Raw genomic sequence first — 26,554 nt, 5'->3', positions numbered from 1 at the left:
CAAGTATTCATTGTTTTGTGAATGCTCAATACAGAGGTAATGGGGCCAGATGAGACAGATATTAGGTACAGACAAGGCTGATAGAAATATAAAGTAAGGAGATGTCAAAAAATTGCGGGGGAAGCTCTTAAGAAGTTGACAGCCCAGTTTGGAAGATTATAAAAACCTGACCATCCACAGAATGAGTTTTCAAATGTACAGAAATATAAACACTTAAAGGATAAGAATAATATGATAAGAAAATATCAGCAGAAATACTACAGTAATAGGATGAAACAACAACAAAATCAGAAATTCTGGGAACTTATTTTACTGAATTACTGAGCAGTTTCCCAAAGGAAAAGAAAACTCTTATTGATACAGAAAAGTGTTTCTACTTAGTTGTTAGCTACATCTTTAATGTTAATATTTATATATATGAAAGGAAAAACATGAGCAGATAAAAGAAACCAAATAGAAATTTGCTGAAATTTACCATTATCTTCTTGATAAAGAACAGCCAGCAGAACTTTGTAAGGATAATTTTAAGAAAAACAGGCCAAGCCTAATGGCAACAGATAAATCTTCCTTTACTCTGCTTCTTCAGACTTCAAAATTTGCTTAAACTGCTTTTTCAAATTTCACAAATTGGGGGGGAAAAAAAGTATCTTCAAAACTTGTTGCCGAAGATAAATTTAACCACTGAATCTCAATAATGCTTCATGTAATTATTTTTGACTATTTGTTGGGCTAAGTATCTCTAAGCAGCAGGCTGGATCTGTTCTAGCCTCGACCATTTGAGACCACAGACTAATATATTCTCACGTAGTTGCATCATCTGCTTTTTCAATCAGCTAAGCTTCAAGAATTTAACATTTATAGCCATTTAGTTTGGAAGAGAACGCTGGAGGTCTCCTGGTGCCACTCAGAGCGGGGTCACGTGGCTCAGGGCCACATCCAGTTGACTTCTGAGCACCTCCAAGACCAGAGATCCCACAGCCTCCCCAGGCAACCCATTCCAAAGTGTGACCACCCTGCGTGTGAAAGCTTCTCCTAGTATCAGAATATACAACTCCAAAACAATTCCAATAAGCTAATAAAAATTCCTATATAACCAGTGCTGGCATATTTTCATAAAGTATTTTTTGTAGAGACTTATAAATAATACATATTCAGATGCTAAAAATTCTTCATGACAAGCCAAGATGACACTACAACAAGCTTGAACTCAACACAGAGGCTGTCATTACAGCTATCTCCTTCCAAACTCGGTAAATGGGAGTTCAGGTATCTTGATAATTAAACAAAATCAGATCCTTTGCATTTAGTTCTTATTTTGTTTCCTCATGTACCATCTGGACAATTCAGCGCATTCACATATCTTCCAAATAATATTAAAATAGTCATTTAAATTTATTTAAAATGACTACATTCTAGCTGCCATTGAATGCAAACACCTTTATTTCTTCCGATGTTCTAAATGTGTTACTACAAGCTAACATTTAACCTAGAGCCTTTGTTTCTTCCTTCCGTTTGTGTAGATATGCACAACTCAAAGATTAACTGTTTCCCCAACTTCACACCACCTTTTGAATATCATCCTTTACCAACCCAATTTTTTTTCCTTGCCCTCCCAAATTTGGAAAATCTGGCCTCAAAATCAAGAAGTTGGGCATTTTGATCCATTTGAAAAAAGCAGAATTTTCAGTTTAACACCTGAGAAGTTCCCTCAGGAAATGAGAACAAAAAGAATGACAAGGACATGTATAGGCAACGGCTAAAAGCAAGTGACAAAGAAATGAGAAAAAAACTAGAGATTTACATGGTAAAAGAATGCTACAGCTAAGGTTAAAAACACTGCTTAAAGTAAAAACAATTACTTAAAGAAGGGAAGAAAAAGTTTTATATGAAATTCCAAGGTAAAGTAAAATATATTATATAGGGTAAGGAGAGCCAGATCACAAGGAATTGTATTGGACCAATATTTATACGTGTTTATACAATCATTCTGCAACTTCCTGATGAACCACAGGGAACCAACCGTTCAAGGGAACTGGGAAAGATTTTTGAATTGCCTGGCTGAAGCCATCAAGGCTGGCTGGCTGGCGGCACTCACGACAGACATGAGTAACATGGTCATAATGAGCAATGAGTAATACAGACCCACGTAATGTGGCCCAAGATAATCTGGACCTTGTTTGGGAAGCTGTCACTGTCCCCTGCCTGGATGGACTACATGCATTTACCAGTAACAAACAGACACGTAACAGTACCCACTGCTGGAAGAGAAAGTTCCTCTTTGTTTTATTCCCCACCATTGAAACCATCTAGCTGCTAATAAAGATATGTCTCATTTTAAAGGCCTAAGAACCTCCCAACTGTTATTTGGGAACAGAACAAAGGAGGAGATCTCTCTCTGTTAATCCTCACCCATGCTTCATTAGCGACTCTGACTTTCCATCAGTACATGCATGCCTTGGCTACTGTTCATTGCTTTCCCAGCTCTATTCCTGACAGCAGCTCCTCTGCTAACGAGGTTCTGAACAACAGCAGTAAAACTAATTACTTCTTCTAAGTAAGGTGAACTAACAGAAATAATGGAATTGGAGTTATTCAAACTGAGGACACCATACATTCTATTTAACTCAGTTTTATGAGGAACATAAGAGTGATAGCTCTAAGTGAGACAAAAATGTACAAATGTAGAATGTTTTAGACCAGATTACTACTGATTCTTTCTGATCTGCAGTAATGGCAAATGAATATTAAAACTGTCTAAAGGTACTATAGTCTGTCGTGTTTATAACAGCTTTGAAAACCTTAAGAATAAGCAGAGGATTAGGCATTTCAACTGATGTCCAGTATCCTTTTCATAAAGGGAGCTGCAACCAACAGCCAGTAAATTAAGCTTTATCAGAGTCACTGCCCAAATTATGAACACCCCTACAAACTGATACTTATTTGGGGACTGAAGGGGAGGTGCAGGGGGAGTGCCTGGAAAGATGGGTGTAGCTTTAACAAACCTATATTACAAAAATAATTTCTTCTTCATAGAACAATATTACTTCATGGTACACATCAATTTACTGACTACAGGGCATTCTTGAAAAGAACTACTCAATTGGATCAGATGCAACTATTATAAAAACACATTTTTCTTTCAAGAATGATAAGAAATTGTCCAAAAACCTAAAATGCACAAACATTATGAGCGCTGAGCAAAAAGAACAGGCATTATAATGAAGGATAAACTGAATGAGTAAATTTTACCTCTTGCAAAAAAGAAATGGGTGCAATATGTAAAACAAGGCAGGCAGTTATTTCTTGTACACGGTACTGTTAAGATCTCAATTACAGGTCTATGGGAGTTCGATGTGCTATTTTTTGCAACACTTCAGAGTAAGCAGCACATTGCAAAAAGAGAAAAAGAAAAATCTCACTGTGACACTTGCAGGCCACAGTGATAAAAATAATAGTGATAAGACAGTAGAACATATGTATATTAGAAAGAAAAATTTCAGCCTGTTCATTCTGGAGAAAAGAAAGCTTGAAGGAAATGTAACAGCTTACTCATACATAAGAGAAGGCAGAGGTCAGAAGAGTTCATTTTCACTAAGAAATATACAGTACGTGCAAGTGGCAAGATTGCAAACATGAAATACTTAGGCAAAACTAGTGAACTATAAAAACTAGATACAACTGAACAAAATGAAGAATGACGACGGAATCTTCAAAACATCTGAGACTGAAGTAGACACTTTTTTGGATTATTAAAGGGTAATACTCAGTAATGACAGTGGAACATGAATTAGGATCAGTAGGAGACTCCTGTAAACTAAATGACTGTAAGCTATGTTTTTTCATGTATATCCCCTCTTCCAACTAGCCACTTCCAATTTCATTTCTTTCAAGATTCTTTTTTTTTTTCTTTTTACCCCATCAAGGCTATTGCACTACTTTTAAATTATGTATTACCTACTACATTCCATTCTGTTTTTCAGTGAAATATTTATTAAACCCATATTATAAGTTTAATTCCTTCCAGCAAAGAAATAACATTTGTAGTAAACATAAAACATGCAAATGAAGCAAATATAAATTGTTTAAATCACTGAAATTACAATGCTTTCCATCACAAAGATGCTAGCTGTAATAACACAGAATTCAACTGTGTAATATAAATTAAAAGATAAAATAAACTAACTACACAGGTCATACTTTTTATGTTGTTTACAGGCCGAGAAGTTACAATTGACTTTTCTATTTTAACTATTTCAAGAAAGGAAAATTACTTCCCTCTCTCATCTGCAAGAAGTAGAATCAGCATTCTTTTTCCTGCAACAATTCATAGCAAAATTAACAAGTAAGACGGTCTACAAAAAAAAAAAAAACAAAACACGCCTTCAGTTAGGTCTTCACCAGGTATTTTGCCTCCTTTCACAAAAAAATAAAAGGCTACGATTAACAAACTATAAAAGGAAGTTTCCTCTACTTGGCCTCACGTAAGATGTGCATCATGTAAGTCACAACTTTTTTTTATGACGAGGAAGGAAGCAAAAGAAATAGACAGCGCTGCATCTAATATAGTACTTTGGATATTTTCTTTCATATATTAATTACCTTTCGTAGTTGATTTGTGAAAAATAAAGTCTGTAACAAACTGTTCATGTAACAAGTTGCTCCCTGGTTCTTTAATCCAACATATCCTGTGTGCTTCTTTGAATCCCACCTAGAAAATAGTGGTTAAAAACGAGTTAGATCTGTATTAAGTATAATAGAGTATTTGTTCTAAGGTAGCATTGCTGTTAGAAATAATCTACTCTTCATTATTAAAGTTCATGTAACACATTACTCTCCACTACTCTGTGCCAGTAACAACACTGGAATTAAATACTTCTACAAATAAAGAATTGAAAAATTCTTAGTTCTAAAGATTCATATGGCAGAAAAACTATTTATTACTAAAACTTACCAGAAACCAGAGCTAAACTTTTAAGAGCAAGTCTGCATTTCAGTGCAGCCAATTTAAGTGGCATGAAGTAGAACAAACTCAGATAAGGCAATTTTAAAACAACAGTAAGCTAAAGCAAACTAGATAGCAGAGCCAACTGTGCCTGAAACACTTACTAGCTCTAAGATCAGAAATGGTGAGACTAGATTTGCAGAGGTATTAAACCACAAATCAATTTATACAGGATTAAGGAGTTCCACAACATTATATTGAGAAACGTAAATGGAAATTTAACCTTGACAAAAATCCCTATGCAACTAATGACAAATACTGCCTTGTGAGAATTCATCAATTAAAGGCGACAAAGTGACTATGTCTGAGATATCTGTAATTACTAATAATGCAAAATACCTGAACAAGCTCAAGCGATGTTAAAACATCAGTTACAGTTTTTAATCTTTAAGCAATTATACTTACGCCACCCCGTGTGGAGCATCTGCTTGAACAGAGACTTCAAAAGTAACTTTGTCCTCTTCTATAAAACCTTTTTCAGGATCAGTAACTTCCTGTAAAACAGGAGTCACACAGGAAATGAAAACTGCAGAACTTCTGGATCTTACAACACGATTGCAGTGAAGCATCCAACTAGACAGCACTTAATTTCCAAGCCTGAGCTATCAACAGAGTTCTTTTCAATGAACTAACGAAACAAGTGGAGGGGCATCAACTAATCCGTTTTCCAGCTTCCTGGACTTGATTCTTTTTAATGTTTCAATCTAGGAAACTTGTTCCTGGCTTTTAAGGTTTTGCAATACTATTTCAATTTTCTATGGATAATAGAGTCAGCAACCAAAAGTTCTGCTTCTACCTGAAGGACACTGTTCCAGACAGATGAAAGACTACGGGACCAACCATCAAAAATGCTTAAAAAGCTGTCTCATTTTAAAATGAGCCTTAGGAGTATTATTAATGCATTAAAGTATCTGTGCACATAAACAAAGAACACCTGGAAATGCGGGAAAATCTAGGTGCTTCGGGATGACTAAGACACAGTGAAAACAAAAATAAAGCATTCAGATATGCAGAAAATAATGAGGGAATATTCACAACATAAGTAAAAGCAATCTACAATAATGAAGTGCAAAAATTCATAAGAAATTGAAAGACAATCTTCAGCAATGACACAGAAAAGACAAAAACACCATCTTTAAAAATAATTATTATTCTACAGGTGTTTCAGTATTCAAAAGTACAAGTTCAAAACTATTCCTATCCAGTAAAGAACTAATATATATATATATATCCAGTTACTCACACTCCACGCCATAAAGTTGGAAAAGCCCCAGTCATTTTCCTTATGAAAGAACAAATGACTAATACGACGACTGAATGATTTTTCATCATCCTTGTAGTTTATTATCTTGAGAACTGCTTGTGCATGACAAGACCATGACCTACAAATACAAAAGTAACATTTGAAACTCATTCAAAATTAGCTTCTTATAGTCATTAGAACATTCTTGTTAGGGTTTTTTGAACATTATTTTCACACATAGGGTGGTACTTATTTTAAAAAAATCTTATTTTATATTAATGTTTGTTTAATTATTGTTGAGGGCAGGAATCCCTGGGGCTTTCTGAAGCCACATTATGAACGTGAGGTTGGAACAGAGATTCTCTTAGGGCACCAGAGTTGCTAGGAAAGTACTGTCAGGCAATCACAAGCAACAGGGTTAGAGGTTTAAGTTAATCACTCTCCAGCATGAGCTACTAATTCTACCCACTTCAGCGCAGATGGGCAATTCAGTGGGCCAACTGAAAGTGGTGATGTTGGTGTCTCCAGAGAGTGTTAACTCAGCCTTGGGCTAAATAAAGTAGGAGGTTCTTCTACCTTCCTTCCACAGTATAAACTCTCCAACCCTCTAATTTATCAGTAGCACTTCATTATGATCATTCCTGTTCAAATTCATCCCACTTGCACAAGATGATCTGACTGAATATCAATTCAAACAAGGTCTTGTCACTGTCTCATACAATGGCATTACTACTTAGCTCCACTAGTAACCTCCCGTTTGATACTTTGAAGGATCATATTATCTTTTTCCTGTGACTACATGTGTGTTAATCACATCTCCTGTGACTGATTAATACACTTACGACTTTCTCCTTTGCCTTTTGCAGCTCCTGAGAGCTCACCTTTTAGGTTACAAAAAGGATGGGGACAAACAACTGTCAACATTTTCAATACTATTCAGAGGGAACTGCAAGTTTTATGAGATTTCATGCAAGAATAAACTCACCTTAGTGGAAAGGATACCTGGGAGACATCTGCATCCTAGCTGGATAATCTCCAATAATTCCCCAGAAATTTGTATTTATCTTGTTAGCATGCTGTATCATTTACAAAAGTAGTCAAAGATATCTAATTTTATTTCGCATGCAGGAATCTAAGAACAGACACGTTCATTTACTGCAACTCAGCTGATGAGTGACAGATTCCATTTAAGACGGCAACTACCTCTTACACTTCTCTACCTTTGTTGCTAGCAACTACCTGCTCGCATGAGCATTCTTGCTTATGCTCTATGCTCTAAAGGGCATTCTTTACAGGACAGGTTGAATGGCTCAGGTGGGTTGTTGACCCTCCCTTCAACATGAAATGAGCCCAGAATTTTTCCCATGCCAAGAAAACTGTCAATCAAAGACTTCACCCCAGCAATCAAAGAAAATATACTCAAAATAAAAAAACCCCAAAACCCCAAAATATGCTCAAATTTTACCACAAACTTCTAGCCGCCCAGCCTAAAGAGAAGATTACTCTTCTGTTTTGAGAGTTTGAAGGGTGGGAGGAAAGGAGACTCAAAATCTTGCGAGAATTCTTTCCCTTCTTAAAGAAAGTTAGGTAACATAATTTTGTTAGATATCTGTCTTTCTTGCAATATTGTCTAACTAGTATCAAATGGAGACCTGTGTATTAATTAAAAGGGTCTTACGTGGAATCAGATTCAGCGTTGCATTGAAGGAAGAATCCTACGCTTTTTTGGTGTGGTCTGTCTGGATAAAGTCGTGGCATAACCATGATCTTCCATGGTAAATTCCGTACAAAGCAGGGAGGGCTGAGGACTGACTCGCTCAACCTGTTGAAGCGTTCAACTGTAAACTGAAATGTTGCTTCTGACCGCCAACTTGTGTCTGTAAAACACACGCATACACGCAAACAGTATTTGGGAAGAAAAAGAAAAAAAAGGAAAAAAAGGATGTTCTTTACTCCAAAATGGAATTTTCAAAACCATGCAACATGTGCTGCAAAAAAGAGTTTTATGTACTAGGACGACGTTTGAAGCAGCCAATATAAGTGTTTCGACAGGCACTTAACTCCTTAGCAACTGAAGTCCAAATTTTCATTTAGAAAAACACTCCAACACTATCCAGGAAAACAGAGTACTAAAAGGCAACACGCATTCCTTTTATACTGCAATTTCTTAATTTTTTTTTTTTTAACTAAAATTCATTATAATTCAAGTTTCTTCTAAAGCAGCAAGAACAGTAAGAAACAAGTATCAAATGCTTTACAACATAAATCACCATCCACTGACTCTTGTTATTGTGGACTGCCTTATCAAATCAGTTTAAATGTGCTGTTTGCATGAAGCAAGAGACACAGAGGACTTCACAATCTGTTAACCTGGTCCACTGGTACTGTCACCACGTATTTTGCTGCTTGCAACAGTATCTTTTGCAGTAAGTAATCACATTATCAGAGTCTTAAACAGACCAACCTGATTTTTTTTTTCTCCTTAGTCACATATCAGTTAACTGAATATTCAAGAGTTCACTCCTGTATACTTTGTAGCATATGAAAAATTTGAGATCTTTACTGGTCTAAATACAAAGCTAAGGAAGACACAGCTTATACTGCTTTACACACACACAGAGTAGAGTTAATTTTGTCTTCTTCCCACATCCATGGTTCTTCATATACCATAATCTTTTCTGCTTCTGCTGTATGAGGCTGTAACAGGATGCTGGAGACCATGACACCTTCAAGAAGGTTATTTTTATTGTGAAATGCCTCACACTGCATATGGAAAGAAAACAACTTATAACTTATCTGAACAATTCTACAGGGCAGAAGTACAGAGTATGTACAAGACGCTCCCTTCCTTTTTTGTGGTTCAAATTTCTCACCTGCATAACATGGAAGGATTTGCCATTGGATGCAGCTAGGTTAGAGCAGCATACAGGGTGGCACATAGCCCCATGGTCATACTGCTATTCTCATAACACTCACAGGTGATGCAGAACTGAAGCAGAGAAACTTAGTGACATCCAAATCCAAATGCATTAAGGTACAGTGACAGTAAGCCACAAATTTGATCATGATATTATATTATAAGGTGTATAGTACATAATAGATGTATTCTTGCTATACACACAAAGCCTTCTTTCATTCAGAGTGCTTTTCATGACACCAAAGACAGTGTTGAATGATTCTTTAAAGACCAGGCAAGTCCTGGTTGCTATCTGATGACTTAACAAACCAAACTCTTTTGATAAAAAAAAAAAAAAAACACCCAGCAGCATAAGGATTAAATACTTCACATAGAAAAGTGAGAAGTTTTGTTCATACTGTGCAGGAGCTTCCACAGACTTCACTCTTTACTCTTGCTAACTGGCTTTCTTTTCAAGCTGTTGTCCTACTTCTGATTTTGAGCTGCACAGCATGGTTGATCTTGTGTATAGCCTGACAGCCCTGTACTTTCCTAATCTTCTCCTAAAAGTAATACTATACAACAGAAACCAGCCAACGAACTTGCCCTCTCTCTCCTCCGCACCTGAAATGACCCTCATAATATTCTTAAATTGTGCCATCAGCTTCTTCTCAAGCAATGGAAAAGTTCAAAGGATTATTCCACTTCTGTTATTTTTTTCCTACATGTAAATGTAGCTAACAAGTAGTCTTTCACCCACTTAAGAGCTTTTTCCCAGACATTTTCTATTTTATATATTTGTTATCCGTTGATGGAATATAAGCAGCTGGTAGGTATTCTCTGACCAGCAAAGTCAGATACTCTGCAGCCAAAGGAGTTCTGCACTTTCGAACTTCTCTGCAGACAAAATCAAAAAAAACACTTAATAGAATTATTTTAAAAATCAGTCTTCCATCAGATGTATTTTAAAATGGCTCAAGAATGCCTCCCTATTCACAATCAAGATCAGTACTTCTGGGTTTAATCCAAGCTCCTGAAAAAGCGTGCTTTCTACCTCCTTTGATTCAGGTTTCAGAGCGCTTCAGTACAAAGACATAGCAGTGCTGCTACTTTACTGGCTAAAAAACACAGCCCACACAGACCTGCAGATGCTTCAGAGAAAGTTTGACGGTATTTTCTTGATTTCTCCTCAGGAAAGCACCCCTCAGAACTCACAAGGGAACAGTACTCTCTTCAGCACAACATTGCAGCGATCACTAGAAACTACTCAAAAAAATTCAACCTCATAACAAAAGCCAACCCTGAAATAGGAGTTTCTTTAAAAATACAAACACCACCTCCAGGAATAACCACCTTCCTTCCTCCTTTCCTTCTAAAAAGCTCGTATATTTAGCAAATGTAATCCATCGAAACAAGAATTACATTAAAGAAGTAAAGTTTTAGTAAGTTAATCTGATGAATAATCTGAGCATGCAAACAAAAACTTTCTTCACCATCACAAATGTGTCCATCATCATCTAATAAAAGGCTGCAATGGCAGTGGAATAGTTTGACAGTGACTGGAAAGTAAGGCTTTTATAAGCCCTTGAACTACAAATATGACACATGATCCTAAACACACAACTAGAAGGACAGACCCAGCTGATGCAGCTTGGTGAAATTACACGCAACAGGTTATACTTGCTATGAGGAAAAGATTCTTTCAGTGATGAGGTGAACGTCATACTTAGCATCTTGATACGACAAAGATCTTTCAAACCTGAGATCCAAATATAGAAAGTGATCCATTTTACAACTGAAGTATACACTTAAGGTTTTTTTTATACCTTTGAGAAAACCAAATTTCTTTATTCTTTTAGTAAATGTTGCTACCTTTGAAGTACACTGAGGTTATTTAAAATATTCTGAACATGAATTAATAATGGAGAAACTGGCTGAATATTCTGTGAATGTTTTAATGGTGATCCAAGTACAGCATGCAATACCAGCATATGGCTAAAACTGATGCTTCTGAAATCCTCCTAGCCTCTGTAACTAGCTGAAATGAGGCTTCCAATAGGTAATGACAAAAAAACCCTTTGAGTTTATGTTTAGTTAGGGACCTTTTGTTTGAACTTTAAGTTCTGAGGGAATTTATTCTATCTGCTATTTGGAATACTGATGCACTTATTTTTTTTCATAACCTCATTTAGTATAGACTATAGTGAACCTGCTATTCCATCTCACAAAACTTGGCTGAGTCCTTTTCCATAAAAGCATAGTGCATTCCTTCAGCCAGTTCTTTTTAATTGTTAAGCCATCACAGAGCAGCAATGGGACATAGTCAAACTGCTTGTGAAAATATATCCTTGTCTGAAAGTCTAGTTGGTGGTGCGCTGCCGCTTCTGTTACGTGTAAATCACGATGGCTACAGATAGTTGCTTCGCAATGCAGATGAAAGCTGCACCTTTTCCCCATCTTATCAGTCACTCCTGTTGTGCTACACAGGGAGAAGAACAAAACCGCTTCTAAAGTTTCTTGAAGTAAACTCGGAAGTTCACCAGAAAGTTGTGCTTCTATAATCCAGCTGCAAGCATCAGCCTTTTACCCTACATTTTTCACCTCTTTTGCAAAAACCATTCAAGCCATTACGTTAAGGTTTTCACTGAAGAGGTATCTAAATTCGCTTCATGCCGCCTTCCTCAACTCAGATTGGTCCCACCTGCTATGAGTAAGAGCAATAGAAGATAGAGTATTTTTTATCAGAGGCCAACGCCTCTCCACTTTTTTTTCTTATCTCTTTAATCTTTGAGCTCTCCTTTACAGATGTATACCATGCTGCAAACCAGAATACCAAGAGAACAGTGAGAGCGCTATTGCACTGATGTGTAAATAATGCAACATCAAACAACTGATCTTATTTACAAGGCTTTTAGGAGCATCATCCATGTAGGTGAGGCAAGTCTTAGGGAATGTTTTTGCAATTATAACATTGCTCAATAACTCTAGTATAGACTATCTGTGTCAATGTAAAAGCATCATAACACCAAGATATAGCCAGACACTCCTTATTCAGATATGATAACGAGGAACTATTAGTGTTGCTTAATAATTACATTTTAATACTAAACTAAAGTTGTCCCACAGCAGAGTGGACCAAAGCTTCTGACCATACTGAAAGTCTCCCAAGACACTAGCACCACCACAGACAAAAAAAGCTTTCACAAACCTTTTGCTGAATAGCTTCAGAGACTCTTTTCCTTACAGCAGCACTTTGTTATCATGCTCTCTGAGATGATTCAAATATTTGGCAAATAACCAGAACTGTTTTATAATAGCTTTTTCATTAAAAAGTCAAAGCTATCTGCCAGTCTGCGTCAACCCATGTGATCTCCTATTGCCATCTCCCAAATACCATGGCCCAACAAAGAAATTTAGCCCATCAAAGCAAAATTCCCTGTTTCAGTCTTCACTAACTCCTCTAAGCAAAAAAATCAAAGCCCCTCGAACGAGATCAACACCCAAAAAAATCATAAGCTAAGCAAGGTTGATTCCTTAATGAACTGCTGTTCGGGGGACCCAGATAAGACATGGACCATTTTGTCCTCAAATCCATAAAAATAAAGACAACAGAAAGCCATACATTTTCATCAAATATTTACTCACCATCTTCCATGTCTTCTTCAGTGTTGTTATGTCCATCAGCCATTGCTACATTCCCATTAATGACAGGATTTTGAGTAATTCTTGGAGGATCATCTGTATCTCCAGCTAACACAGGAGGAAAAAAAAAAGAATTAGTCAGCTGTATTAACATTTCTTTCTTCAGATAATCCTTAAAACACACTGAAATTTTTAAAGGCATTCCTGAAAGACAGAATCTACTGAAATTATCCTAGCACAACAAAGCACAACAACTGTACTGGTAGATATCTAATTGTAAAGATGGCTCTATATGCAGTATCTAATAATTGAGGGTCATTAAATAAAAATTACTTTTAAATGTCTATTCTTCAGACATGTCAAAGTTTTATACAGACACCAGTTTCTAATAACTTATAAGTTAACAGTTTAAGACTTTGAGTGTTACTGTTTTTTAAAGGAAAACTAAGCATTGCATCAAATGTAAAGGTAAATTTTTAAATTTTACTAGGGAAAATTTGGAAAAAAAATCCTCTGTCATTTCAGGAACATTTTTAGAGGGAATATTTTCCTATTTCTATTCATTCCTGCTGCTAAGTTTTACTAAGATGACTGTTTAAAACATGTAAATACAACTGAAAGAGAGGCATGAAATAACCCCATGAACTAAAAGACTATTTTAAAGATGCATCTGATTAAAGAAGCATTTTCTGGATTAATGTAGCAACTGAAAGACACTTCCTTCTGTCTGCTGTCCATCAAATAGTGACGGATCATTTCAGTAGGATTATTGGGGAGATGAAGTTTTCACTTCTGGATATATATTTGAATAAACTGTCTTCTGTCAAACTCTGTAAAGCCTGTACCCCTGCTGCAATCATTACAAGGACAAGCAGTATATAAAAAACATTTTAAAAAACAACTACTACTTTTTTTTTTCCTTGATGTAACTATGTATATTCTCATATTGGAATGCAGGTATTTCTAAAGTGTCCTTAAGAGAGAGAGCTATTGCCATTTATCTCCACCCATACCAGTTCTGATTTATATTAACTTTTTAATGACTCCAACGGAAAACCCAGAAACTGCAGGTGATTTCTGTACCTAATACGAGCACGTGAGTTTTACACCCAAAAGCTACCCTGAAGTCACTGGCGCCCTGGCAGCTGGAGGCGGCAGGCGACCCGCGCGACGCCAGGAGACCCGCTCGGCAGCGCGGTCAGCACCTTGGACAGAGCCGCGCTCGCCGCACGCCCGGCCTCGCCGCCGCCCCAGCCGCCTCGCCCGCCTTCCCGCGCACACGCTCGCTGCTGTTTAAGGACAGCAGTGCCTCGCTCTTTGCAAGGAGGCTTGGGAAGGTTGGAAACAGCCTGTTTAGACAACTGCTTGCTGGGTTCCTATCTGAAAACAGCCGAACTTCTTCTATGCAGCAATAAAGTCAGAAACCTGTGACAAAAGGTAGAACAAGCTATGGCAATCACTGCAGGATGCAACCACCCACTGAAGTCTGTTAAAGGCCAGAAGATGGAGGGCAAGCCTACCGTAAGCAGCGAGCAAGGCGCCCCAGGCACGAGTAAGCATCAGCTACCAGCTGCCTGAACGCCCTCTCTTCACAATCCTTCTGTAATACAGGCACCACGTGCATTTGCAGGCTCACTCCAACTGGCGGCACACAGGAAAAGACTCACAAGCAGCATTCCGAGTTGGATTGCTTTAATAAAGTAGCAAGTCCCCAAGTAAATTCACAGAACTAATAACCTCTACCCTAAACATGAATGGAAACAGATCAGGTTTGAGATTTATTTCTAGATTAGAGCTGTAAGAGACCATGAACTAGTGCTGCAAAGTTGTTCAAAAAACTCCAACATTCGTATCCTCAACACAGCTTGCTCGCTCGCTCGCACGCTCTCTCTCTCTCTCTCTCTCTCACACACACACACACACACACACACACACACACACACACACACAGAGTCACTAACCTCCCCTCACCTCAAACAAACTGAACAAGAAGTTTGTTACAGATGATACGATCCAAGGGGCAAGATGCCCTGGCCCAAGACTCGAGACAGGAGGCTTTGTAGGAGTCCTAACTGATCTTAACTTCAGCATGGGAAGTTACTGCAACTCCACCAGAAAATGGAGATATTTAACCTTGCTGGTTTTGCCAAACACTTTGAAATCTACAAATATATGATAATTTAACAGATCTCCTAACTCACAAAACAGGTTTGTTGTTCCCTTTCTTTGAAATTACTGATCAGTTCAAAATCACTCTCCTAAAGACACAGGCTTTAAGCAGCTTACTAGGTTACAGCAAACCTCATTGAGGTATGAGTGAAATTTATATGCTGAAACATACAGTATGCAATCCCCCCATGCCCCTTTCCAATTTCTTATTAGAATAATAATAATAGAAAAATCAAATATGATTCAAAGTTTTGGTTTTATAAAGAAAGGTTGGCAGAATATTAGCTCCCGGGTAATACTGTTTGTGAAGAAGCCCACACACGCAGGAACAGCACTAGCAACAAAGCACTGTAGGACAGTAAGTTAAACAAACAGAAACTACCTAAAACAAAATGAAGGGGGACAGATCTAAATAGCTACAATTAAAGAACAGGAAAAGTTGCAAAGAGAAGAGTAAGAAGGAAAGATCACTACGATTATTTCTATAGCTTGCCATTTTCCCCCTCCTTACAGCATGCTTATGGATTACAACAATTGCTTGTACACTAAATTAATACTTTTTTTTTTTTTAAAGTTATCAAGCAAAGAAGCAAACAGCTCAGGAAAAACTATTCTTTGCTAACTGCTCATCCAAAAGAGCCTTTTAACAGAACCTTAAGTGTTGATATCATGTCTTGCAAGGAAAAAAGTGTCCTAAAAAAAATAGAGTTTTCTTTGAGATACTGCTCTACATGCCTCAAAAGTATGAGCAGTCTGCAGAGAGGAGAGAGCATGCAGAAGAAGTTATAGCTAAAGTGATCAACTTAAAAGATAAACAAGGGAAGCTTCCGAGAGATACTATCTAATGATAAGAAAAAATGAATCATGATGTATGCCACTGTTGCTTTTTCTTCTGACATACTGACATACGTTTTGTACGAGGAACAGTAGCACAGCTTTTAGATACAGAACTCAGATTACATTATTACATGTTTTTGGCTTGTAGGGAAGGAAATCAAGAAATTTTTAACTTTAATTAAAAAGAAACTATCATAGTAAATGCTATGCACAAGCAAAACGCAGTCCTTGTTTAAAAGATCTTACTAGCAAACAGCATGACAACATTTGTTTTCAACCAAAGCATGAATGCATATTTTCCTCTGCTGTCCGTATCAGCTCACAGGAAAGAACTGTCAAATCATAACAAGATTTAATTGAGAAACATGTTTACCTTAGCCTCAAGCAGAACAATGCTAAAGACTTATTAAAATTGTACTCCTAACAACACAGGGTGAAGAAAAAAATTAATACCTGTCCAGATTAATACCAGGCCAGGAAAACCTTACTGACAACCATACTACTTAAAACACTGCTGTTTCTGATGCACCTTAAACCACCCCATGTCAACATCCCTAGTCACTTCATCTGTCAATTCCTAGACCAGAATATCCAGTTTTAATAGTATCCTTGGAATAAATTAAAGATGGAATCTATTAATCAACCAAAAGTTAACAAAAAAAAACACATAAAAAAGAAATATTACAACAAAACAGAAAGCAAGTTGGTAAGGGTCAGTCTAACTTTTGAAATGAGGCACTGCAAAATATTAAATTAGTATATCTTCCATTACCAGTATTTTAGATAAATACCATCAGACTATTTTGTAAAGAGCATTTAAATTGTTTTCTACCTCCCAAAAGTGTAATTCATACAACTTCGTAGAGATATTATTGCTTCATTAGAAACAGGAACACAGGACAACATGATAAACTGTGGTAACTCTTTCTTCGGGGGAAAAAAAATATCAAGCATTTAGGGTTATATACAGCTTTCTATCTACTCAAGCCACTGTATAAAAAAGAGTTGGAAAAGAGAAAAAGTGCCACACACCACCAACCACCTCCAGCTTTAAGCGTTTAAAGGTGGCACTCTGCAGTTTGGAGGCTCTGTTAGATAGCAGCCAAAAAAGAGGCACTTCTTACTACTGGTAAGTTAGAGCAAAAAAAGGTTTTCATTTATTTACGGAAAGATCCTGATTGTTGAAATGAAATCAAGTTTAAGAAACTCCTGCATGCAACTAGAAAGAAACTGGAGCACGACAATCTAGTTTCTGATGTTAGTGAGGTGCACCTGTGTCAGCTCCTCTCCACAGGTAAACAACTGCATCACACACGAATCACGGTGCCAGGGCACATTTCTCACCTCTCATTAACTAGAGTCTACCACTGAGGAATTCAAACGAAAGCATGAAAGGAAAATGGCTAATGCAAGATACTATGACAAAAAAAAAAAAAAAAAAAAAAAAAAAAAAAGACAAAATTCTCCTAAACTAAAATTACACCATGGAATGCCAGAGCTTACAGGAAGTACTTTAAAAAATTCCTTGTTATGGACAGTGATTTCAGCATTTTCATATTCAAACACTAACGCTGTTAAGTAATCAGAAGGAAAATATCACCAATTATTTTTAAAAAGCATATTCAAAAAAAGCTGTTCAGTTAGATTCAGCTGGTTTAATAAGATACACTCAATGTCACTGAAAGATATATTGCTAGTTCTGTTGTTCGCGATGCTTCAAACCTACGCAGAGCAAATCTCAGTTTGCTATTTTTTTTTTCCTATTAATGAGAAAGCAGGAAAGACTTCGTTTGGATCACGTGGTCTTTGGAACGATGCAAGTCGTGCTGCAAGACAAGACTACTGAAGAATTTCATGTCTGTGAGATTTAATATAAGCTGTTCAGCAGTAAACATATGCTTGTGGTCACACATGGAAACAGCTACAGAATGACTTGACCATCGCAACAATTCAATTATTGCAGAATACTGGTAGTAGTTCAAAAATGAAGACAGTGAGCTACTGGCTTTCTAGACTTCAGCCATTATTCATATCATACCAAGTATTCAAAATTTAAAAGATTATCTACAGTGTTGCTCATTAGCTTTTGGATCTAGCAGCCACGGAGGAGAATCTGAAGCAGTCTCTTTGGCAGACTGTCAAAAACTTCTGTTTCCTCTTCAGGTTAGAGAGACCACAACGGACAGCTAACAGTGACACCCAAGTCTTACTTACAATTTATCACAAGGAATGGCCTCATGATGGAAACTACCAGTATTGCAGACTTTCACAGGACACTACAGAAGGTTTGCATAAACTTCCACGTAGAACTTGCATGGCTATCCCAGAAAATGACAACTGAATGGTACTAACTGTAGTGGTAACAGGCCCAAGGAAAGTCAAATCACTGCTGGCAGCAACTTGAAGACTTTGATGCGCCAAACTTCATACCCAGGATTCTGCCTTCAGGGGGAGAAAGCTGGGAACACAGGTCTGCCGGACTGAGTGGGCATTCCAGAACCAAAGCCTTTGTAACTTCACAGACCTTCTCAAAAGGTTTCTCAAGGGGCTTTCTGGGGGGAGGGGGGGTGGTAAAATGCAACAGTAAATCCAGCGATGATTTAAAAAACCCAAGAGTTAGTTAGATTAGTTATTCTGTTTATCACCCATCCAATATTAGCTCTTACGACTTCACAGAGGACAGGCTTCACAATATCACATTCACAACAGCTCAATCTACTAACTCAGGAAAGGGAGAGGATTCCAATAGCTGAATCAAGCTTCAGTAAACGCTGAGGAAAGCAACTTACTGAGCCAAAATATGAGGAGGTAAGAGATAAGAATACAGAGAGGCTATGTAAATCTCACTGAAAAAGTGACTGAAATCAGTCTTTTAACAGTTAAATTACAATGGCATCGAAGGATATCAACTACATACTGAGCATACAATGCAAGTCTGTTTTTACATCTTACTGTTAGAATTCAATGGAACACTTTGAAGCAGATAAAACTATACTGACCCTGCCAGCCCAGCAGAACCACTAGTCCACTACGCTTAAGTGTCTGATTCATTTTTAGTTTTGGAATATATTACAATCACTTAAGAGCTTTAAAAATATTAAAAATACATGCTGATTTCAAGCACTGTTTTAAACATCTATGACCCCTTATCCCACTAAATAGATCTTTGCCATTGTAACTACTGGGGAGCATAATCAAAATGAAAAATTGAAAAATTCCTAAAGCACACAGTAAATGCAGTGCTTTCTGAAGCAGTTAACTGTGGGGATGCAAAGAAGGGACAGATCAACCTCCTTCCATAAACCTTAAAGCAGGACTATTACTTCTTGAAAGGAAAAGCAAACAGGAAACTCGGAACAATGCAAAAGAGAGCAAGTACCTGTCTCTAACCGGAGGGGAAAAAAAAACAAACACAGACAGATTCTTTCACAACTCTCTGTAGCAAAGACTCCCCAGACTATGGTCTGTAAGTGGTCTGCAGAAAGTCCCTTGCATAAAAGAATGGTTCACTAGTTCAATTATACTAGTAGCTCACATGAAAACCTGCGGGTTTCCAGTGACTTGCTTCTCTGAAAGTCTGGAAACCTTAGCTCTGAATGTCAGAATAATTAGCATTATTCCCAGGACACAGGGGGTTAAAAACACAACAAGAAATAACCAAACAAGTTTCCAACCCTATGACTTGAATAAAGTTAATTTACAATATTCAGTTTTCAAACTAGAATTGTTCAAAGCAGAAGTTTCCAAAATTATTTCTCTGATGGAAAGAAAGGGACCAGGCTCGCTTGATATGGAAAAACTCAGTCTTTTGAAAGTAACAGAAAATATTTGGCCTCCAATCCCTATCTGCACTTAGGATAGGAACACTGCTTCTCAACTGCACAAAGGGACACAGAAGAAAGGGAATTAAATGAAAAATGCTCTATGGTCTCATTTTTTAAGGCAGTCCTAGACTACTGTAATGAAAACCAAAGAGGTATCAAACAACTTCTGTAGTATGACTCTTTCAAACAACATCTGAGAATAAAGCAACCCACCTAAAATATTTTTAAAAGAAAAAACAGTAACAGAGAAAGAGATGGAGACCAAGCTGGCCAACGTGAAGGGGAGGAAGGGAAAGGGAAGCAGATACAGTCATAAGAACATAAAGGCTGATGTCAAGGTGTAGACTCACTGCTGCCAGTTTCCCTGACTTGTAAAATCATGTTATTTGCATTCATAATAAAAAGTTATTTCTCATATTAGCAAAATGGGAGGCAATTTGCTTTTGCTTCATTTATTATTTTTCTTCCTTTATGGCTCACTACCTTTTCTTTATTTGATTTGGTGCTGAAAAGTACTTGCAACTTCAGATAAAGCTCTAACCAAGCAAGGGGTAAAGGACGACAACTGAGATTTATGGGGATGAGGCTTCTGGAGAAGTACCAAGAGGCAAGCTTGCAAATTAAGGAAGAAAGGTGTCACGAGCATAAGTGAGATCACCTTGAGCTAGGCAGACAAACTTTAAGGGTCTTCAACCCTTGCTAAATTTGTTTTAGCAAATTTAGAAGAAAGAAGGTGAAAAACAAACATAGATAAAGATAAAAAAGTAACCAATGTCAGTCCTTTAAAAGAAAAAAAAAAGAGAGAAAAGAAAAAGAAGGATTAGAAACTCTATTACGCAGACTTGCCCTCTAATTGTCATCTGAAACAAATAATTACTTCACTACTGACTGTGAACTGAAAATCCCCCACAGCAGGAACCGCTGCTGCACAAGACAGTAAATGAAGAGGAAAACATTACTGGGATGTGACAACTTCCGAGAAGCAGACTCATCATTTCTGCCATGCCTACAAAATATTGAACAATGACTAGACAGACGGCAGCGCTGCAGCCACCACTTATTACACTGATCAATCATCACGCTGTCGTTACCTTGGATCCCTATCATTACGTCCAAGAGAACATTTTGACAAAATGGGGGATGGGAAGAGTGTTTTTACGCTGTGCCGATGTACCTAACGAATGCAGTAAGTATGACCATATTAATAAGTTATATCACTATTGCATTATCAGATGAAACAAAGAAGTTATTACTCTGAATAAAAAGTTTCTCAACCTTAAACAACATATACCACAAAAGATACATGTCTGTAAGGTAAGTAGTATCTGAAACTTTATTCTGGAAGAAGTTATCTTCATTTGAGAAAAAAAAAAGGAGGTACAATGTAACTTTGTAGACACAATAATATTTGAGAGCAAACAGCTTAGACAGAACTTGCTCTGTAAATTAGTCAATTTGCTGCAGCAATTTATTCCTCTGCTTATCTTTAAAAGGGTAAGAATTCTGATTGCATTCTACAAAACAAAATTTTAGGTATTAAAAATGTGACTAACTTCTTATAGACATGTATAAAGCATTTAAGGTAGTATAAACAATTATTCAGTGGACCAAAAGCCACCACTTAAGAACTCACCCTCCAAATTTACTAAAACAAACAGCAACTAAATTACTGCCAGCTTTTGCCAGTTTAACTCATTGCTTTATGAATAATTTAATGTTAAATGAAAGACTGCCTGAACCAAAGTTCAGTTTGGTCACTAATACCCCCCCTATAATTACCTGACATATTTATGACTTTAAACTCTTGCTGAAGCAGTTGCTACTGACTGCATTCTCATTTTATTGTATGAAATTCCTCGTATACTTTAAGCTCTAGGTGTGTAATAGCTTGGGGCATGCAACAGCACAGCATGCATTTTTCTTCAATATAGTGATATTATTTTCTAGAAAGATGCCAATCCATCTGTCTCACTAACCTGTTTTTACCCATTCTACAGTGTCATAAGCTCCTCTGCAGCTGTCAGGGCAAGAGATGGTCTGCTGAAAACCATTCCATAGCTCCTTTTCTTAGTCTGATGAGTTTTGTTAGCTTCGGTTACACTTCTAAAAGCTATCAGATCAGGAAGGAAAATGGAAGGAAGACCTCTTCCGACTCACAGCTAATACTTGAAAAATGGTAAATAGAACTGTTGACAAGATATATTATTTTCTTCCATGATAAGGAAAGGCTGAAACATCAGAAGTGTCATGACCTATTATGGCAACTACAGGGCTTGCGCTACCTTCTCCTCTTTGTTTATCTACAAGAGCAAGGCTATTGAAGCAACGCTCCCAACTTGTTAGGTCTTGTTCCTGTGCATTCCAGAGATGGTAGTATGATTACATCTCCGCTGCAGACAGGGCACTCGGTCCCAACCCACCGAACACACCCTAAACAATGTGTTTTTCCAGTATCACACCCCTCTTTATGTTTTACTGCTCTACTGAGTAATTGACTTATCTCTGCAACAACAAAAACTAAGCTCTTCCGCAATCATCACTAGAAAGGCTGCAAAACTATTCAAAGACAAAAGAACTTCTGACACATGGAAAAAAAAATACACTCTCAACTGGAACCAGAGCATTCCGAGCACCACAGCAACACCTACGTCTATGCATGATACTGTACTCTGATTTAATGCTGGGATCACGTTCTTGGTGTTTTAAAAAGACAACTGAAGAGTAATTAGCAAGTTTATTTGGACAGTAACATCAGTGTGTTACAGAACTGGCGATCATGCTCCCATTAGCCCACCTCACCTCCCTCTATTTTTCCTGAAAATATAGAAAAGCATACATCTTCAGCACCTGAACCAGCAAAAACTTTAGTAATTGGTCAGCTACATACATTTTTCAGAACTCCTTTCTGTATCACTTTGGATGAGTACACTTACCTGTTTCAGAAAGTTTTGGGGTATATCTGTTAAGGTAAATATTACAACCTAAGGCCTGCTATATACTTAAGCAGCAAAAAGTTGTCTGTTGTGACAGTAACATAAAACGTCGCATTATTCTTCTTGAAGAAAAGGTTAATATGATTATATGTATGACTTGCCCAAACTAGCTTTAAAAGCAGAATGATTCTGTGTATGCATTGTCAAAAGTTAAACATTATTCACCATTACCCCAGATTCTAAAATTCTGTTTTGGTATGGATTCATATTTACATCAAATGCTAATTTCATTGCTTGCTTCTAAACTCAGTCTTAAAACATGGAGTTTTGCTCACACTAGCAGTAGCATAAAACGGTAGCGCAGATATCCTACACCTTTTATTCTAATACCAACACGCTTTTTTGGAACTGTTGGAACACAGCTGATCTGTCCATGTTAGAGTTTAAATGCAAAAGTAATTTTCCATCTGAGAACAATACAGTGTAACAATACAGGTTTTGCATTGCACCAAAGTTGACACTGACAGTAAGAAAACTTGCTTTTAACCTCCTCCCTTATCTTTCAACAGGGTTAACGGCACCTTCCTACCAAGGCTCTGTAAGAAAAAAGTATTAACAGACCACTCGGAACTGCTGAAACGAGGGAAACTGTGCAGTACACACGAGGCACCCTGCACCCAAGATCCAACACCCTCAGCTCTGCTTCCCATTATTTCCAGTAACCCTTTATCACTGCAGTGCTGATCTTCTATTACCTCTTTTTCATTACACATTTTGAAGTGCAGAAAAGCGGATATATAAAGCACTATTCCAGGCACACAACTTAATTGTTACAGGTAAGTCAGTAATTCTGGGCACCAGGCTTTTGTGAGAAGAGGGAAAGGCAAACAAAAACAGATTCAGGCAAATAATTTTTGATCACATTAATCAGTTGTGAAAAAGAAATAAAGTGTAGTTAATGGCATTTCCTTACAATACAAACAAGTTTAAATCCAGGCTTCTTTGCTGAATAGTAAGGAGTCTAAACCAAATACATTCACAAAAAATAACTCCTGATAGCCTAACTATGCAGCTACCAAACACGTTTTAACGGTGGCTAATACAGCGAAGCAGCATGAAATCATAAACAAGACTACCTACAAACTTGATCTGGTAGTCCTATCTTTTACTGCATAAAAACAGTGCTTGGGCACACAACGGTGATGAGCTATGGCATGCCACATCATGCATATATACAGCTCAGTTTGGATGCACACTTGGCAGATCTTGGGACCCACTAACCACAGTATCCGACTGTACTGTTCTTGGAGCGGTGCTTTTATGGCAGAGTCACTATTCTGGAGTCTAATTAACACACTGCACTGAATACTACAACCATCTAAATTGTAATAGGAAAGCAGAAAGATACTGTTTACTTTTGTAAAGCACGCTGTAAAGCATGCTCCGTGTGCTGATTTGACTTCTTCATTCAACAGATGCATTTCAGTTGAAACAGGTTATGTATAAGAACAGAGAAAATAGATTAGATACATTCAGCTTAGAGAAAAGACGATGTGGGGAGGAAAGGCTATGACAGAAAAACAAATTCTGAGTGGCACGAAAAAGAATTGAACAATTATGTTCTATTCACAATGTAAGCGGCATTAAATGAAATTACCAAAACATGGTTTTAAAGCAGACAAATGAAAATCTATTTTCACGTAGCATATGTAACATTTGAAAGCTATGAAACATTTTGTCAAAGGATGCTCTGGACGCCAAGACACATTACCAGCCCCTTTTAGCTCAAAGACAGTTATACGGGTTCAAAACAAAAAGCCCACATAGCACAGCACGCTGTGTTTGACACCGGCCAAGAGAGGAAGCCTGGGGGCCAAGGCAGGGGACGAGAGATGGGAACGACCAGTGACACAGCTTTAACATATTCTCTCAGGCCCCAGCAACTTCTGGCCCTGGGATTTCATGTTCTGTGGACGATGTTTCCGCATTTCACAATGCCCTAGGTGTACGGCCCCCACTTTTCAAACTAATGCAAGTTCTCTGTATTTACAACATCCTAGGCGAGGAGTTCCACACTTCAACTGTGTTACACAAAATCTCTTGTCTGCTCTTCGTTTTCAACCTGCCACCTGATCACTGCATTTGATGGCCTCTAGTTCTTAAACTGGAAAAGACTGTAAACAACGGCCTCTACCTCGCTTTCTCATGCCACTTCTGCTTTCCAGACTTTCACCTTTCCTCAGCTACCAGGGAAGCCAAGGCCAGGCAGAAGCATCCTAGTCTACTAACTCATTACTCCTCTAGCAGGCATTTGGTGTCTTATATGATCCTTATTTTCCTCTCTGTACCTTTTTACTTCTGCTATACCTTTTTAAGATGAAGGAAAGAAGGCTGTGAACCAGGCTGCATTCAGTATTCAAGATGCAGAAGCAAAATGAACTAGTACAAAGCACATACTATTCCTTATTCACTTCCAAAAGCAAAGAAGTGAATGGAAGAGTAGTCCGCGAAAAGCTATTAAAACACAAGGAAGCAGACTACCATGGCTCAGAAATCCTTCAGGGAGAGCAGAGTAGGGAAACAAACACTCCACACTTGGCCTGTTTGAGTGCTCTTGCCATGAGCACCTGCAACTGGCAACCGTCAAGGCACGAGACACAGGGTTAAACAAAACTTCTGCTTGACCCAGTATGGCTGTTCTTACGAAGATGTGCAGAGTTTCCATAAGAGCCTTTTGACTATTAATACTGAAAAATCCATGACCAGCCTGAATTTCAGAAAGAATGGAGTAAAAAATCCTAGATTCTTAACTCAGAAAGAAATCTTAGACTGCCTAGAAACTTTAGCGTGGAAAAAAAAAATCCTATTACAGGAGTATTTAGCACTTCACATTCAAAATAACACCAAAGCCAAGTTTCTCTTCCACTTCACGAAAAAGAAGGAGCCATGACAACATGGCCTGTCTTCAGGGAGCGGGCGAGCCTCAGGCCCCGTGCCGAGCCCCGCACCCCGAGCGGGACCGCTCTGCCTTGCGACGACGCGCCCGTGCACCCCACAGCTCGCTTCTCATTTGAGAGCGCTGCTCGAGGAACCGCATCACAGGTCAGCAGCGGTAGAAAAGTAGTGGGTAGAGCTGAACCAATTAACTTGTATCTGTCCAGCACTGATAAATCTTAACCTCATGTCAGGGTCAATTTTACAAGTCTAGATTAACTGTGGGGAAAATGGCAACAAATAAAACACGAAGAATAAGTGCTGTATGTGAACTCATGTACGTGCACATGTGTGTGTTCTGCTAACGGAGGAACGCTTAAGAAGTTTCCTCGCAGTGATGCAACATGCACTGCTGGCAAAATCATTATTTTTATTTTCTACTGTAATTCAGTTTTCACCATTTGGTAAGTTTATTAACACTCCTGTTTCAGGCTGAATGATAAATAATGATTTTAGGAGAGTCGTACTACAGAAATCTACACTTTGGGTTAATTCTATCATCCCTTTTCACTGTAATTAGCAGAAACTAATTATGTTCTCATCCAAAATTAACAACCTGAAAGGGAACAAAACAAAAAGCACATTCAAATTATAAATTAGAATGCTTCAGAATGAGCTGGACAAGAAACTGCTTTTTTGTTCTGCAAGACACAGACCTCAGTTTTCTATTCTCCATCAGTTTCCCGAATTCCTGAGACACAATAGTTTCCACGAGTTTTTGCGGTTGTTATTCAAGAAGCTAAATCTTTCAATCTCTCCTGTTAGTACTGTTCAGTGTTCCACAAAAATTTCACTAGGCCAAACACGAGAAACAGCAAAGGATTTCAGGCGGGCAGAGCACCTACCTAGAATACTGCACCTCACTGATGCCCCCAGGCTGCTGCCCCAGGGAGGCGTCACCGCGGGACTCACGTCCCCACCAAGATTTGGGGGCCCGGCCGCTCCCAGAGGAGCGCTGCCTTTAGACTTCTGGCCACCTCTAATGTAATGGCTCATTGCCAGGTGGCTACTCTC

General features: G+C 37.9%; 1 protein-coding gene across 1 annotated transcript in view; it reads right to left on the bottom strand.

Annotated features, from left to right (window-relative positions):
• Positions 1-26,554, bottom strand: part of USP7 (ubiquitin specific peptidase 7) — a 76,933-nt gene that overhangs the window by 30,676 nt on the left and 19,703 nt on the right. Inside the window, exons 3-7 of the mRNA XM_064520411.1 lie at positions 12,787-12,891; positions 7,924-8,122; positions 6,246-6,384; positions 5,408-5,496; positions 4,600-4,708 (exon numbers count right to left, since the gene is read on the bottom strand). Of these exons, the coding sequence (XP_064376481.1) occupies positions 4,600-4,708; positions 5,408-5,496; positions 6,246-6,384; positions 7,924-8,122; positions 12,787-12,891 (641 nt within the window). The remainder of the gene's footprint in view (positions 1-4,599; positions 4,709-5,407; positions 5,497-6,245; positions 6,385-7,923; positions 8,123-12,786; positions 12,892-26,554) is intronic.

Source organism: Dromaius novaehollandiae, chromosome 14, assembly GCF_036370855.1.
Source record: "Dromaius novaehollandiae isolate bDroNov1 chromosome 14, bDroNov1.hap1, whole genome shotgun sequence".
NCBI classification, from domain to species: Eukaryota; Metazoa; Chordata; class Aves; order Casuariiformes; family Dromaiidae; genus Dromaius; species Dromaius novaehollandiae.
This window is presented reverse-complemented; position numbering and strand designations above follow the sequence as displayed.